Source organism: Hyaena hyaena, unplaced genomic scaffold, assembly GCF_003009895.1.
Source record: "Hyaena hyaena isolate Hyena2069 unplaced genomic scaffold, ASM300989v1 scaffold_1241, whole genome shotgun sequence".
NCBI classification, from domain to species: Eukaryota; Metazoa; Chordata; class Mammalia; order Carnivora; family Hyaenidae; genus Hyaena; species Hyaena hyaena.
Window position 1 is genome coordinate 73,834 of NW_024081876.1, and position 15,953 is coordinate 89,786.

Genomic DNA, 15,953 nt, shown 5'->3' on the forward strand with positions numbered 1-15,953 from the left:
CTTTGCCTCCTTTCCTTCTTTCCCAGTCCCTCAGTATTCCCATCACTCCCAAGTGAAATTCACTTTTCTACAATCTTCAGACATTCCTTTGTCCCAGAGGATAGCAGAGGAGAATATATACCTTTTTAAGCCTGCAACCCCATTGCAAAAACAGGGAAATGTTCACCTGTAATAATTCCTCTGTGTAAAAGCTTTTAGTAGCTTCCCCTAACCCTTGATATGAAATCTCAAAGCCTCACCACAGCTGGACAAGTCCTCTGCCTGTCACTCCAGCCCTATTTCATGTCACTTGTCCCCTTGCTCCCAGGAGTTTGGGCACACAGACTTCTCCCCCCTGAACCGGATCAAGCTCCCTAGTACCTTGAGGTCTCTGCCCACATCGTTCCCTCTTCTTGAAGCCCTATCCCATGCTACACTCCCGTTACCTGGATGAGACATATTCTGAAATGGTACTCAGGCTAGCCTAGACCACTCTGTTATTCAAGCTCATTGACACTACTGACTACCACTAATTAGTAAACCTCAGGGAGCCAGGATCTTTGGCCCACGAAAAAGCACTGTGACTTTTATGTGTCAATCCATCTCTCTCCAAGTCTCAATTTTCTCCATTTATTAAATGGGGATAAAATAAAATACTTATCAAATCTACAAAACTCTGTGATTAAGATAACCAATGTGATTGGGAAAGCTTTATAAATAGGAAACATACGATCTTAAATGCTTAAGTTACAAAATACCTTTTGGAAAGTAACTCTTCTCACTATCAAGAGCCATAGAACTATTCATACACATTGGCCGAGGCATCCCCTCCCAGAACATATCCCACAACAGGGGTTTCCTCCCTTTTTTCTATCAGCCCACCCAGAATGCTCCCGTAGATAGCGCATTCCTAGATGATAGGCTGAAGCTTATTTGAGCTAGGATGTAGATTATGTATAATTCTCATTTCTTCGCCACTCAAATAGACCCATCCCAGGGAAGGATGTGACTCTAGAAGTCATTTGAATGAAGAAAAAATTCACCAAATGCAGCAAATCACTTATTAATAGATTGTCTGCAAGTTTTGCAACCCATCAAGATGCATCGGTGTCTTGGCATCCAAGTTAAAAACTGCCATCCTTATGAAATAAAAGAATTTTAAACACGCATATACATAGGAGTTGGCAAATAATGCTACTAACATCGCTGCTTCCTCATTGCCTCCTCACAAAGCTCCTGTGAGGTGGACAGAAGGGACTTATACTTTCTGGTCTCCACATTGACGCATGGTTTTATAGCCATGCAAGATAAGTTGCGAGCCAGCAGGGCATGACGGAAAGAGCACTGCTTGGGGGTCATGTGGCCTAAACTGCTAACAGTTTCTGGCGGTGATTCCTTGGGCATGTCATTTCAACTCCCTTAGTCTTCCTTTACTCAAACTGACCCCAGAGTTGCCGAGTGGTTCGAACAGAATACTGCACCTTCAGTGCACTGGGGGGTGTAAACACTGTACGAGGGTGACCTGTCTCAGTGTGCTGACTCTGTCCCTGAGCTGGAACCAATAATAATGTTTCAGGTCCAGAAAGTGGACTCCCCTTTATTTAGAGAAAGCAACTCTCCAGGATTCTCAGTTGCTCTTCACTCTGGCATACCTAAGACAAGAATAAATCATGATCATGACAAGGCAAAATAAATATTTATTAGTAATCATAGAAGCTTTTCTTCATTGGCACTAAAATGTTCTCTATGACTCTTTTCTTAATTAAACACAGAGTTACACACACAACACTAAAATCAAGTATGTGAATTAAAATTTACAAGGATCAGGCACATGCAATGAGAACAAGGTGACAATTCTGTGTTTGGGACCAAGATCACAGTATAAACATGTAAATCAATGCAAAAATCAAGTACGGCTTACAGGCCAGGATGACGGCCCATCGACCTGGGCCCCGCCCAGAGCAAAAGGCCACAGTTCACCAGGCCCTGAAGAAGGAAAGGAACTTCAATAATACTGGGCTCTCTCAGGCAGAAGCCTTCTAAGAGCTTAATTACTTCACAGTACAACCTCATACACCTTTGTCTACATCCCAGAGAGGAAGGTGAGCACCATTTCTATTCCAAACGGATACGTCACAGGATGTCTAGAACAATAGATTCCCACTGAGGCAGTTTAGCTCAAGGAAAATTTCTAGCCAAAGCCATTATCCAAGCATGCGAGAGTCCATGCCTGGAAAATGCCTACCCCCTTAAATTACTGAAATGTAAATCATGGAGTTTTAAGATGTCCTTATATGCCCATGGATTCAATGCGGCATGGTGTATGTGTATGTGTGGTTTTGCACACCTATGTGCACACTTGAGTTTTAAACCTGTCATGGGGATCATTGGGACAATGCAGACTGCCGTCATGAATCATCTGAGCAAAAAGTGCTATCCCCCTGACATAACATAGGTGGTGACCACAAAGGCAGACTCAAGGTTACTGAACAACTGCTAAAAAAAAAAAAAGGAGCTGGGAGACACCAGGAGTCAGAAACTCCAGCTTCAACAGCTCTGATACCATCCTGCCTGGCTTTAAACAAATCCACCTTCCTTTCTGGGCTTAGTTTCCAGGTGTAAAATAGAACTGATCTTTTAAAAACAATGAACTTTAACTCATTGCTTCTTTTGGCCATGGTAAACCTACCTAGGCTCAGGTGATCTAGGCTGAAAGCCTTTTTTAAAGAATGAGTATCCAGTATAGAAAATGGTCCTGCCAACAAATTCCATTCAGACCCACAGAGAACAGCTCTCCGTCTGCTTGAGAAGACCAAGATCCCATTACTGATTTCCATTTGCCTCACCCCCCAGCTTTTGTTCAAGTGGGAAATGGAGAACTGTGTGGTGTTATCCATTCATATACAAATCAGAACAGCTCTGGAATCCCCAGACCATGGCAGCATGGATCCAAATGGCCGTCCTTCAAATCGGGGCATCTTTTCTGGATGTACACAAGTTGCGAATTCCAGATACAGGATGCAGATCCTGTATCTAAAAGCACCTCAAAGTCCATCAGACCGGAATCCTTAACAACATCTCTAAGAAGTTCTGCTTAAATATTTCTAATATCTGGAGCAATTCCTGGATGAATGGAACCAAAATCTTTGTCCTTGAAATTTCCAAGGCACTGGTTCTGCCCATCTGGAACACATATGCTCCACCTGCCTCTGTGACAACCCTCCTCCCCACGTCTCCCCTTTCCAGAGGAAACGCCAAGTGCCTGCTACCCCTGCTTACGTGGGAGCTTGACATGAGCACAGCTTAGAGCCCTGGTTGACATCAACTGGGAGTACAGGGGCTGCCACAGACTTTGCAGGTCTCGGGCTCACCCTTGACCTCCTCTCTCAGCCTTGGCCCACCAGGGGCACAAAGGCCCAGTGTCCACTCACCCAGGGAAGTTGCCACACAGAGCAACCCCAAGTGGAGAAACAGGCCCAGAGTGGATTGCTCGACCTGCACTCCTCAGTGTGCCTCAGGTCAGATCCAGTAGCCAACCGCTAAGTTGTCTAAAGGCCAAATTTATTTTTATGCCCTTGAAAATTAAAATTCATGGTTAATATTGTTGTAATTCCACCCTCCAAGATTCCTGCATGAATCCTTTTACCAGACACCTAAGGCAGCGTGGACTTTCTGGCTGTCTAGGCTCCAGTGATCAGGAACAAGCTTTCCGTCTCCACTTCACCTCTGCCCCAGACTGACTGTGTGTAATTTCCGGGGCGGGGGGCGGGGGGGAGAGGGGTGAAATCGGAGGACGAGGCCCCGTGCCTTGGCAAACACTCCTTCCTCACACTCCTCCTCAGCCTCAAAATTCACAGTTAACAAAAATATGAAATGCCAGAGCATTTCAGGTATTTTGTTAAATTCCTCCAATGAGAAATACTGTTATATAATAGTAACCTCTGAGATTTAAGACCGTATAAACAGAGCAGCTGCTATTCCTGGTTCAGATGAAGCCACGATCCCAGCTGGGAGGCACGGGTGACTGCAGCGCCAGGACAAGGACAAGGGCCAGGCTCTTCCCCCCGGGTCACAGCAGCCCACACAGGCCCCGCCTGGCGCGTCTCATGGGCACTTTTGTGCGGGGGAAGAAAAGCTCTTCGTCCCTGCTCTGGCCACCCTGAGGCCAAGTATATAATACTTATATCCTGCCCCAAATCCCCAAATCTATTTTAAAATCACATACTTCATCTGACGTAATTTTCATGCAAAACTGAAATGTCTTCTCTCTATTGAAAATAAAAACCCTGTGTTAATTACTCTACTAGAAACGTCTCTCAGTTTGAGACAGTTCAAGCCTTGAGGTGCCAAGGCGCACATTCCAAGGGTAGTTTCCTGGTCCCTGAAGGGTCCAAAAAGGCGTTTCCAGAGCTCAGTCCCCTCCTCCCCCAGGGTATCCCACTGAGTTCAGTGCCCTGTTTGTTCTGGGATGGGATCAAGAATCCCTTTGACTCAGGAGCCCAGACACAGTGAGGGAGCCTGTGGAATGTGTGGGCCGGGGCTGGGGCCGGGGGCCATCAAGGCAATGTTGGCAGGAAGGAAGTTCTGCTCCTCAGGCCTTGGCCCCTTCCCTGCCGCCCTTCTCTCCCAGCCAAGATGACCTCCAGCTGGTGAGCCCACGGACTTCACTGTGGACTTCAGGGACTCCCAGGCTCAGGACTGCCCACCATGGGTTTTATACAAACTCTTTGCTGAGTAAAAAAATCCAGGGTGCTTCCCACTCAGACCGATGGCCACCTCTCTGTTCAGCCACCTGCTCAGCAGGGGTGCGTTCTGCTCCTGGGCACCCGGAGCCGGGCTCCCCTGCTCTGCAAGCTCTCAGCACCAAGTCCAGGGCCCCGCCTGCAGCACCAGACAGCCCATGCCCACGCCAGCTCTGGATTCTGCTCCTACACCGAAGTTTCTGGAAATTCATCTATTTCATCAAATGCGTTCAGGGTGGTTTTGCTGTTGCTCCTGGAAGAATCTTGGATTTTGGTGAGATCTGCTTTCAAAAAAAACCAAAATCGCTATTTTAGAAAGGTGGCGCTCTGTAACACAGGCTTCCAGGTCCCAATGCACCATCTAATTTTTTTTCAGCACCTGATTTTTAAAAGTTATTCGGAGCATTATAAAACATCACAGCTGAGAGATGCCTGGGTGGCTCAGTCGGTTAAGCGTCTGATTTCAGCTCAGGTCATGATCTCACAGTTTGTGAGTTCGAGCCCTGCTTTAGGCTCTGTGCTGACAGCTTTGGATTCAGTCCCCTCTCTCTGCCCCTCCCCTGCTTGCACTCTGTCTCTCTCAAAATTAAACACTGAAAATTTTTTTTAATGTCACAGCTGAGAGGGATCTGAGAACCAATTTACTTGAACCTGCCCATTTTGCAGATGGGGAAAATTAGGGCCATCAGTCACGATTTGCCCAAGATCACACGGTCACACGGGCGTGGTTGTCATACTTCCTGACAGGAACAGTACCTGTCCGCCTCACGGGCCCCGGATCTTCATTGAGGAAGGAGACATGCGTTTTCCATTCAGTCCACTTCACCTCATTGATCCTGCAAGTGTGACAATCATCCTCACTATTTCTCAACTGCACCTCATTAGATGCAAACAAATAGCATGGCATTTGCAGTGTCCTAGACAGCCCCTCTTCTGTCCACCCCTGGGATCTGGGACTCCTGCCTTATTGTGGTCATGTCAGCAGCATTTTTAGGGTCTGACATCTACCCAAGTCCCCATTTTCCCAGGCCTCAAGGGATCGGTCCCCTCCCAGTGTGGGGGCCCAAAAACTCGGAGAGGTATCATGGGGATGTCCTGAGACAGCTACAGCTGCCCCTTCCTGGTGAGAGGCCATGCATGGAGACGGTGGGGAGGAGGCCCAGGCTTAGACGTGACACTGTGAGGAGTAACTTTGTGCAAGTTTAGGGTTAAACTAGGGTTAAAGTTTCACTAGGTGAAGGTGGTTAGGGTCCAAATCCCAGTAAGAGTGGACAGAGTCTAAGGTGCTAGATTATAACTGGAGGCATTGGTCTGGCTGAAGTTCACCTTTCTAGAATGAGGGCGTCAAAATTAGAGAGACTTGTTAGGATAAGGATCACAGCCAGAAACGGTGGTTTCTGTGATATGGGAATTTTGGTCAGAGAAGCTATTTCTGGTAAGGCGATATGCAGAGGGCAGTCTGGAAGGTCAGGCGGTCAGACGGGGGCAGGATGGAGTAGGCTCGTTATCAGAAAAGCTGGTCACGGCATGAGCAAGCACTTTCTACACACCAGACAGCCTGATACCTGTCAAAAGCCCTGTATCTGTCACTTTCCATTTGCCAGTGACAAAATGTGCCTCAGGTCCCTGGTGTCACATGAAGCCACACAGGGCAGAGCAAAGGACAAAGAGCACCAGGCCAGCAAATGTTTCCTAAACCAAACAGTGGACAGGGAGAGGCCACGGAGGCTCCTGCAAGGAGCAGAGAGGGGAAATTCTACCAGAAGTCTCCTTTCTTCTCCCTTTGGAAGCTCGAGAAACCTCATCCCAGGGCTGGTGACTCCACAAGAGCAAAGTTTGTATTCCGAAGAGGCCAGAACCGACTGTAGCTGTGGTTTGGAAAGCAAGTGGCAGCACCATTTCTCTAACATTCACCGACTCATCTCTCTCTCTCCGCACCCAAAGACCAGCACCACCGGGGGCCCCTGTCCCTTTGTTACCGCAGACACAGCCGGAAATCTTCCTCGGCTACTTTACACAGCTCTCCCATCCGGAACCGGCTCCTCAGCCATTCTGGTAACATTTTCTCAAACTCCAGAATCGTCCTGGCTCTCTGGGGACACAAATGAGCCTATCAATGAGGAGCCAGCCCAGGAACACAGCTCCGTATGAGTGTGCACGTACACATACCCGTACAGGCACGTGAACACACAGGCATTCACACGCACCCACACACACACCTGCACCCGCACACATGCGTGCTACACTTCCACTGGGTGCTTACTGCATAGATCCTGAGGGTTTGCCTAATCTACAGATTTCAAAAATGAAAAACCAGTAAGACTGGGAAAGGTGTTCAGATTGCTTTAAACATAACATAAACAATGTTTCTGGAAGTCCAGTAGCTTCCTAACTGAAAATTTTAGGATCCTGGGATCCCACGGTGAAAAGAGGGGCAGACATCATGTAGTCCCACCTCTATGCGAGCCTTGGACGCCCCTCAGCAGTTTTCCTGTTGATAATTTGTCAAATCTCTCCTGAATATGATCAACAATCCAATTAAGAAGGCCCCAATAATTAGAAACTTCCTGGTCGTTGCCCCAAACACCTCAGTGCTGCTTTCTGGGGCCACAGAAGGAAGCTGTCCCTCCACGAGTAGCTCTGCAGATATCCGAGGGTAAATTTCAACACCTTCTCTTGTGAGGCACAGTTTCCAGTCCTCTCTCAGGCCTGGTAACCAGCTCTGGACCATCCTGTGCGTCAGGGTCCTCAGTGTGTAAGGCCTGCAGCGTGTAAGGAGTGTGGTAGCCAGCGTCGAGGACAGCAGAATTGTCACCTCCATTGTCCTATGCCCTATGCTCCTCTCAGTGCAATGTAAAGTCACATTTCAACATCCACATTATCACGCCATTAACCCTGAGTAGGACATGCCCATAAGCCTGGGTTTGTCTCACCTGTGCTGCTGTCCAGTCACACTGCTGAGACCCTACACCCAGGGAACCTGGACTACGACTTCCTCAAACCTGGCCAAGCACAGAGAGCTTATGCAGATTCCCAGGTGCCACCCCAGATCCACGGATGCAGACGGCTGTCAATACCGTGTGCTGAACCGGGTCCCCGTGAAGGCCCCCATACCAGGTTCACCTGTAGACGCCAGATGCGCTCACTCTCCTTGGAGACGTTCTCCACGGTCTCTCCCATGAGGGCGATGAGCATGTTGAGGAGGAGGACGAAGGTGAGGATGACGTAGGTGATGAGCAGGAATAGAAAGAGGATGGGGTACTTGGAGTTCTGCTCTATGTTCAGGTCGCCCAGGCCTATCGTGAGCTTAAAGAGTTCCAGCACCGAATCGCTGAAGCTGCCATAGGAGCTACAGTCCTTGCTGTCACTGGAGCACTTCTCGATCAGCGAAGCCAGGGCTGGGAGGACAGAACAGGGTGTTCCCCTCTGGCTCTCTGCCTGGCTCATTACCCAGCAAGCTCATGCATACTTGCACGTACACACACGCCCACACACGCACACGCACACACGCACACACACCCCCCCGCAGCCCTACTGCCTCATCCTCTCTGGCCCTTTAGATTTCACCTCCAGCCTCAGCTCCTGGAAGCGTCATCAGGCTGGTTCTGTGCCTTGGCCTCCTGCAGAAAGCTCTTCCTGCCTAACAAAGCAGACTCCTCTGCCCTGCAATTTGGCCCTTGATCACCTACAGCCTTGCAGAGTTGCAAATTCTAATCTACGTGTGTCCCTGGTTCCCCAACCGGGCTTTGGACTCCCAACTTCCTATAGCCTGGGCCATCTCCTCCAAGACTGTAAGGTCCAGAGTCTATTCCTAATGCTCTGTAGGGAGACCCCCTGGCCAAGACTTGGGCTTCTTTCTTCTCTTTTTTCCAACATACCATAGTAGTGGCTCACTGTTAAATGGATGGATGGATGGATGGTCAAATTAAGGAGTAAATGGATGGATGAATAAATAAGCAAGTGAAGGAGCAAATAAATAAGCACATTGTGGTCTAGAAAAGTTACCAGAAGATGGGAATGGCTGCCTAATTTCGAATGCCAATGATCATTGGGGGCTAGTGGAGGGGAGGAGAACTGGTATGGGAAAATACAATGATAGCTCTCTATGTGGAAGTTAGAAATAAAATCACGTTGTACAAATGAAGAGATTTTAAGAGGGGCCTCCCCACCTCCAGTCCCCGGCAGAACAGAGGCTCTCACAGATATATCCAAAGTAAGCTACAAGTAACATGATCCATGGGACCAAAGGAGGTTACCTCCATGCATTAATTTACTCCTATTTTTCAAAGACCATCAATGAGTCAAATTTCTGCAAACTTTAGTTTCCCTATGTGTAAAATGGGGCCCAAACCACCTGCCCAGCCTACCTCAGGTTGTGAGGGCCCATAATATGCTGGTGTGGACGTGGGCGGCGTACCCCACAGTGTGGATGGGCAAGAGTCACAGGGCTGGTTCTAAGCCTCAGTTACCTTATGATCAGGGTGATGACTCCTCTTTAGTCAAGATAGTGGGAGACGTAAAAAGGCAGCACTTGGAAAATGCTAAGCATGCCAAGTGGTCCCCTGGTAGGTGACATAATTGTTGCTGAGGCTGTCTCTGTGCCTTATCATTTTGACATCTGTATAAGGTGCTTTACAACTGTGGGACTTCCTATTATTTATAAATTCATTACCTACTCCAAATCCAAGTAAGAACACAATATACACAAACAAGAACTTCAGAACATCATGTAAAATGACCTATAAAGAAAGAAACAGGATTCAAGGGTGAGGCTGGAGCACATATTCACTAGCCCCTGCTCTCCTTACCGCTTCCCTTCACCGGGCCCCTCACCCTCACGATGCCTTCCCTCAGGCCGTCCTCCCTTACCCTAGAGAAATGCTCCTCCCAACGCTCCAAAGCTCAGCTCTGGGCCCGACCTCCTCCAAGAAGCCTTCCCTTCCATTCCTGCTCGCCTCCCTCCTCCCTCCTGGAACACAGTCTGTTTCTATCCCTGATGATTCACCCTGTATGGGAGCACCTTTCTTCACAGAGGCTCACGTCTGAAAGCCTCACACTTCCTGGGGGCAGTGGTGTGCTGGAGCCAGCAAAGACCCGCTCAGAAGAGCTGACGGTCACGTTTTCATGAATTTTGTAAGCTACTGTTTAAACACAGCCATTATTAAAAATTAAATCACATAAGCTTACAATTAAGTAAATTATGTTAAAAACAAAGATGACAAATATTCAAAACTCATCGCTTAGTTATTTTATAATTACCTATGCTATTAAGGTTATTTACATCTACGACAGCCATATGCTGTGCGTACTATATAATGTGTTCCTGCACATCTCTTCCCAACTCTGTGCTTGATGATGTCATATTGGTAGCTGGGAATCAGCCATGGTAGGATTTACATCTTGGAAACTAGTAAATGGTACAAATCAGTTGCTGGTTGTCTAGGTCTGGATTTAAGACAGTGATAGAGAAGACATTAAGGCCGATTAAACTTCAAAATGCGTCCTATCTGTAGCTGCTGTGTGGTGAATAACACAATAACATTAATGAAACAGTCCTCCAGCATTGAAGAGTATCATCCAATTCTGCAAATAAGTGGCTCACATCACTGGAAAACAAGGGAAGTTCCCACATAAGGCTTCGTCTCACACCTTAAAGTCCAGAAAAATACCAACCAGCATTTATGTTTGCAACAATACTTTTGTCAGTTTCAACCATAGATTGGCAGCAGATATAAGAGCTTAACAAAGTCAACAAATCATTCTGCTGGATTCAACTTGCTATGTGGAATTTACAATAAAGAGCAGTATTTGTTGTACTATTTGTAAATTGTGTACTACTCATCCTTTGTATGGTAAAATTTATAATGAACGTGTGTGTGTGTGTGTGTGTGTGTGTGTGTGCAGACGTGTTTCCCAGAATGCTGGTTGTTAAATATTTACCAGCACACCACTGCCTGGAGATGAGCACACTTCTTCATAAAGGGTTATTCCTTCCCTGTGTCCCACAAGCCCAGGTGTTTCGGGTCTGGACACTTAAAGCCTGACCAAAGGCAAAGGGAGACAGTGGGGTTTGGGAGAAAGAGCAGAGGCTGGTCCATGCAACAAGGCTCTTGTTCTCCAGACCTGTATCCCCATCTGAAAATGGACATTCTCTGAGGACTCCCCCACTGCAGAGCCTGCCTGTCCGCGATGCTCAAAAGCCTCCAACGCACCTTCTGGATCATGACGCTGTACATGCCCATGGACTGGAATCCCCGCGTGTAGTAGAGCATGTTCGCCCAGCCCAGGGCCATGGCCAGCACAAGGCAGGCGAGGTACTCTTTGTAGGCAAACAAGTACAAGAAGACAGACAGTATCACAAGCACAGCTTGGACAAAACTGTTCAGGAGACACAGGAGACAAGGGCCTTACTTACTCCTCCTCAGCATCAGGGTAGATCCTCAAACCCCCAACCTCCCGGCACCCTATGGGCTAATGCCAAAAAGACAGGCGAGGCTGTCCCAGCCCCACTTTAGGCCAGGTCTAAACTCCAGCCCTGCAGCAGCCATCAGCAGATGTGAGTCACAGCCAACACTGGGCTGGCTGCAGCTGACAGGGACTTTTTAAAAATACAGATCCCTAGAACTCAAGGGACTCTGGTTCAGAAGCCCTGGGGAGCAGCCCCGAAAGCTAGATATTTCTCTGATCACCCACATGATTTCTGAGCCCCACATAGATCAGGAAACCACTGGGGTAGACTAAGGGTGCAGTGAATAACTGTATTTTTAAGAAAAATGAAAAAACTGGCAATGTCTCTACTTAAAAGCCAATCATAACAAAAATCTCCCACAACCTACTTGTTAAAATCTATTTTGGGGTGACTGGGTGGCTCAGTAGGTTAAGTGTCGGACTTCGGCTCAGGTCATGATCTCACGGTTTGTGGGTTTGAGCCCCGTGTCAGGCTCAGAGCCTGGAGTCTGCCTCAGATTCTGTGTCTCCCTCTCTCTCTGACCCTCCCCTGCTCATACTCTGTCTCTCTCTGTCTCTCCCAAAAATAAATAAATAAAATCTTTTTAAAAGCTGTAACATATGCTAACTGATAGATACACTAAACAGAGATTGGTTGTACAACATAATGAATATACATAATGCTATTCAACCGTACACTTAAATTGGTTAAGATGGTAACTTTTATGTTACAGGTATTTTACCACAATTAAAAATTTTAAAGGACAATATATAAGAAATACACAGGAGACATCTAGACAAAAGGCTCTCTCATAACATCAGACAGTTTTCACACTTATAAAATATCTAACTAGCTAAACTGGGACACAGGCAACCTTGTTCTCATGTGGTGAAAAGCAAATGTTTGGGTGATCCATGCATTTCGGACTGAAGTGGGGAAGCATGTATACACCTTTCTCATCACTAACAAAGCACCTAAGAAGCAGAAGAGAAGGACAGGGCATCGGTGCCTTTTGTCTGCACTAAAGCCAGTGGCTGTATCAATGATTTCTTCTCTGCAATTATCATCTTTTCTCAATGGGAAAAAGACTCCATGTGGCTTACATCATGCGGCGGTGCTGCACCTCGCCTACCACTCACTGCACCTGGGCTCTGCACCTGCCCTCAGGGATGAAGAATTCCGTTCATGCCTCTAGAAGGCAGGTACACATGTGACCAAACACCTGGGTATTTGGAAACATTGGGCCAAGATTCAAGGTCCTAGAGACCCGGCTTCCTGAGCGCTCAGAAGAGGAGACCTACAGAGCTATCGAGCCCACCATTCACCCCCTGCTGCAAATCCTGCTCCATTCACAGGCAGCAGTGCTGAATCAGCCTCTGTTCACGTAGACACAGGGCTCACAGAAGCCTCTGATGTCATCTGCACATGACCTCACTCGGAAAGGCTGCTGAGCTGGGCTTCTGGCTAGGGGCCTAAGGTGGCCAGCCCTGCTCTAGCATAAGGCGAAGATGACCGGGAGGCTGGGGCTGAGGCTCTGCATGACTGTGAGTCACTCACCTCCCTGCTCTGGGCTTTGGTTTTTCACACCTACAGATGAGACTCGATGATTTCTCTAGTGCTTTCCAGACCTATCTGCCAGAGTCCAAGACGGTAACCTAGACCCCACACAAGTAGGAGGAACTGAACTGGCCCAGACCATCGCTTCATAAAGAAGTAAACAGCGCTGCTAAGTCTCTTCCTGCCTTCTCTGCCCCATCTGCTGCCCAGGGCTCTACGTCAAGCTGAAGTCAGTCATCACTGCAGCCTGCTGGTGGGCACTGTGGTAGGGTTTTCTGGACCCCTCCATGGGCATCCATGGGCCTCTATTACTAGAGGGGAGAGAGGAGGTCCCTGGCCATGAGACTATGGCAGGATGACTGGGACATGGTGACAGGGGAGGATGGTCATTCCAGAGGACACAGCACCCACGATACAGGACTTGAGCCCTGCCTGTGCAGTGGTGACCAAAAGGATAGACCTACTTACAAGACAAAGTGAAACCAGGCATCAGAGAGAATGGACTGCAGATCTGAGGGTCTCAGCAGGAAGATCGCCATGCCCTGAGGCCAAAAAGGAAAGAAAAGCTGCACCTTCTTCATGCCTCTCACGGGAGGCTCTGAGGAAGGCAGTGTCTCCCCAGGACTGAGGCTCAGTGAGGGGGAGGGGGAGAAGACCAAGCCGGAGCCCAGGTGAGGGATGCCGTGCATCCACGTGCAGCCATGGTGGAAACCAGCATGGAGGCTCATCAAAAAGTTAAAAATAGAACTGCCTTGCAGTCCAGTAATTGCACTACTGGGTATTTACCCAAAAAATACAGAAACATTATTCAAAGAGATATATGCACCTCGATGTTTACTGCAGCATTATTTACAATCACCAAACTATATATATAATGGAATATGATTCAGCCATGAAGAAGAATGAAATCTTGCCATTTGCAATGACACGGATGGAGCTAGAGAGTGTAATGCAAAGCAAAATAAGTCAGTCAGAGAAAGACAAAAACCGTACAATTTAACTCACATGTAGAATTTAAGAAACAAAACAAACAGCAAGGAGGGGAAAAAAAAGAGAGACAGACAAAGAGACAAACCAAGAAACAGACTCTTAACTATAGAAACATACTGATGGTTAGTTACCCAGGGTGGGGGAGGTGGGGGGGGAGGGGTGGGATGTGTGAAATAGGTGAAGGCGATTAAAGTACACTTATCTTAATGAGCACTGAGTAATGTATAGAGTTGTTGAATCACTATATTCTACACCTAAAACTAATAGAACAATGTATGTTAACCATACTAAAATTAACATTATGAATTTAATTTTTTAAAAAAGACCAAAAAAATAACATGGCCTAGCTTTTCCACCTCTGAGCCTTTTTGTATTTTGTTCCTCATGCCCGTCCTGTGGTGACCTCCTCCCCCGTGTCCTCATGCCCAGCCCCACCCTCGCACACTAAAGGCCATCTCTGCTTTCAAGCCTTCTCTCCCTTTCCTATCCCCTGATAAATGGCATCTCTCTTCCTCTGAGCACTGCTCTGAACCCCACACAGGGCCCTTTTCATACCCTGTTTAAAGCCCAGATATTTATGTCTATCTGAAATTCCCCTACAAGACTGTGAGCTCAAAGAGAACAAACTCCCTCCCTCCCTATCACCTCCCCCTGGGGCTCCAACATCTAGAAGGTGTTCAGGTTGTGCCTGTTGATTCACCTGTTGGATGGATCGATAAGTGATCAAGTGATAAACAGATGGAAAGATGGAAAATGGATGGAGGCTAGAGGGACAGTGAGGAGGAATGCTGGGAATTCAGATGAGTGAAGGGGTCAATGAGAGGTGACTGAGCGGGTGGAGGGAGGGACAGGAAGATGGGGCACTGAGTGGCTGGGAGGGTAGATAAATGGCTGATAGATGGATGGGGTGGGGGGGTGTGGAGAGGTGGAAAGTAGGCAGGACAGACCTGCTGATTTGCTTATTCTCATTTTGTAACTAAGAAATCCAAAGCTTGGAAAGGAAGTGCCTCCCCAAAGCCTCACTCCCCCCCACCCCGTAATAAGGCAGAGCAGGGTAGATCAAGGCCAGGCCAGCTGTCACCTGCCTGCCTTGCAGGCAAGTCCAAAAGGGCTTTGAGGCCACTCACCTCTTTCACAGAAATGCACGTGGCCCAGATAAGCACGAACATCCTTCCCAAGAGCTGCAGCCACCCCATCTTGTGCGTCAGGGCCAAGGGGTGTGGGAGGGCCTGGGAGGAAGGGAAGGGAGGGATGGTGCAGGATGAGGAATGAGGAAGGCAGGGTCATGCCAGCTCTGGGGGGGGGGGGGGGGGGGGGGGGGGGGGGGGGGGGGGGGGGTCATGTACAGACACATGCCAAACCCTCAAGTTGAGCCGGAGGCCCGTGCGAAGCCTGATCTCTGCAGCATGTGAGAGAGGGAAGGGCAGCTCCCTGCCCCTGGCCCACCCACAGTGGGAGCCCAGAACTCTACAGGGAGAGTGTTTGATCGATCCAGTCCGTGTGAACAGCCCCTCACACCTCATGGCTTTCATTCGTTCCAGAACCCATCCGTATCCACTCCAGGACACTCACAGCTGAAACTCTGCCCTGTGTAATGAATGGGAAACTGAGGCCCAGAGTGGTGGGAAAGCTTGTTCAGAGTGACCTCCCCCTCCTCCCATTTCCTGTGGCTCTCATAGCAGAAACACCCAATCAGCTCTAGATTTAGACGGAGCCTGGGCAGGGCCTGGGACCCCAGCCCTCCAGATCTCCCCCCAAAAGCTAAGCACTGGAGACATATTTAGTTTCCTAGAAACTGCGAAGGATGACAACCGGGGAATGCCATGCAAATGTCTTGGCCGTTCTGGGCCTCAGTTTCCCCATCGACATACGGGACTGCTCCCAACTCCTGAAGCTCTGACCATCCCACCGCCCTCCCCCCAGGCGCCCACGTACCTCCTCCTCCCGAGGGCGGTAGTAGGAGACGAGAGTCAAGGTGATGTTGTAGAAGAAATAAAAGCAGAAGGACAAGAAGAACATGTACTTGGCAAACTTCTTCCACTTCATATGCAGCAGCGTGTGCAGGGGCTCCAGGGTCAGCATCTCATGCCGGTTCTGGGGGTAGAACACCCCCCCAATTTTCCAAGGGCCCTCATTGCAGAGGGAGCTCTGAGTCAGCACCATCCCTGGCAGAAGGGCCAGTCATTATGTCCCATGACTGGGTCGTCTGGGAATGTTGGGAAGGTGATTTCCGGCTC

General features: G+C 48.4%; 1 protein-coding gene across 2 annotated transcripts in view; it reads right to left on the bottom strand.

Annotated features, from left to right (window-relative positions):
- Positions 1-2,483: 2,483 nt before the first annotated feature.
- The window catches only part of TRPV3 (transient receptor potential cation channel subfamily V member 3), a 32,582-nt gene continuing 19,112 nt past the window's right edge, over positions 2,484-15,953 (bottom strand). The window contains exons 9-17 of one of the 2 annotated variants that reach the window (XM_039223035.1): positions 15,652-15,810; positions 14,844-14,945; positions 13,195-13,268; positions 10,934-11,099; positions 9,394-9,460; positions 7,845-8,119; positions 6,701-6,813; positions 5,478-5,557; positions 2,484-5,002 (exon numbers count right to left, since the gene is read on the bottom strand). In XM_039223035.1, coding sequence (XP_039078966.1) covers positions 4,908-5,002; positions 5,478-5,557; positions 6,701-6,813; positions 7,845-8,119; positions 9,394-9,460; positions 10,934-11,099; positions 13,195-13,268; positions 14,844-14,945; positions 15,652-15,810 — 1,131 coding nt within the window. In that variant the 3' untranslated portion in view covers positions 2,484-4,907. Of the gene's footprint in view, positions 5,006-5,477; positions 5,558-6,700; positions 6,814-7,844; positions 8,120-9,393; positions 9,461-10,933; positions 11,100-13,194; positions 13,269-14,843; positions 14,946-15,651; positions 15,811-15,953 lie in introns of both variants that reach the window. The other variant, XM_039223034.1, reaches the window with a different exon arrangement.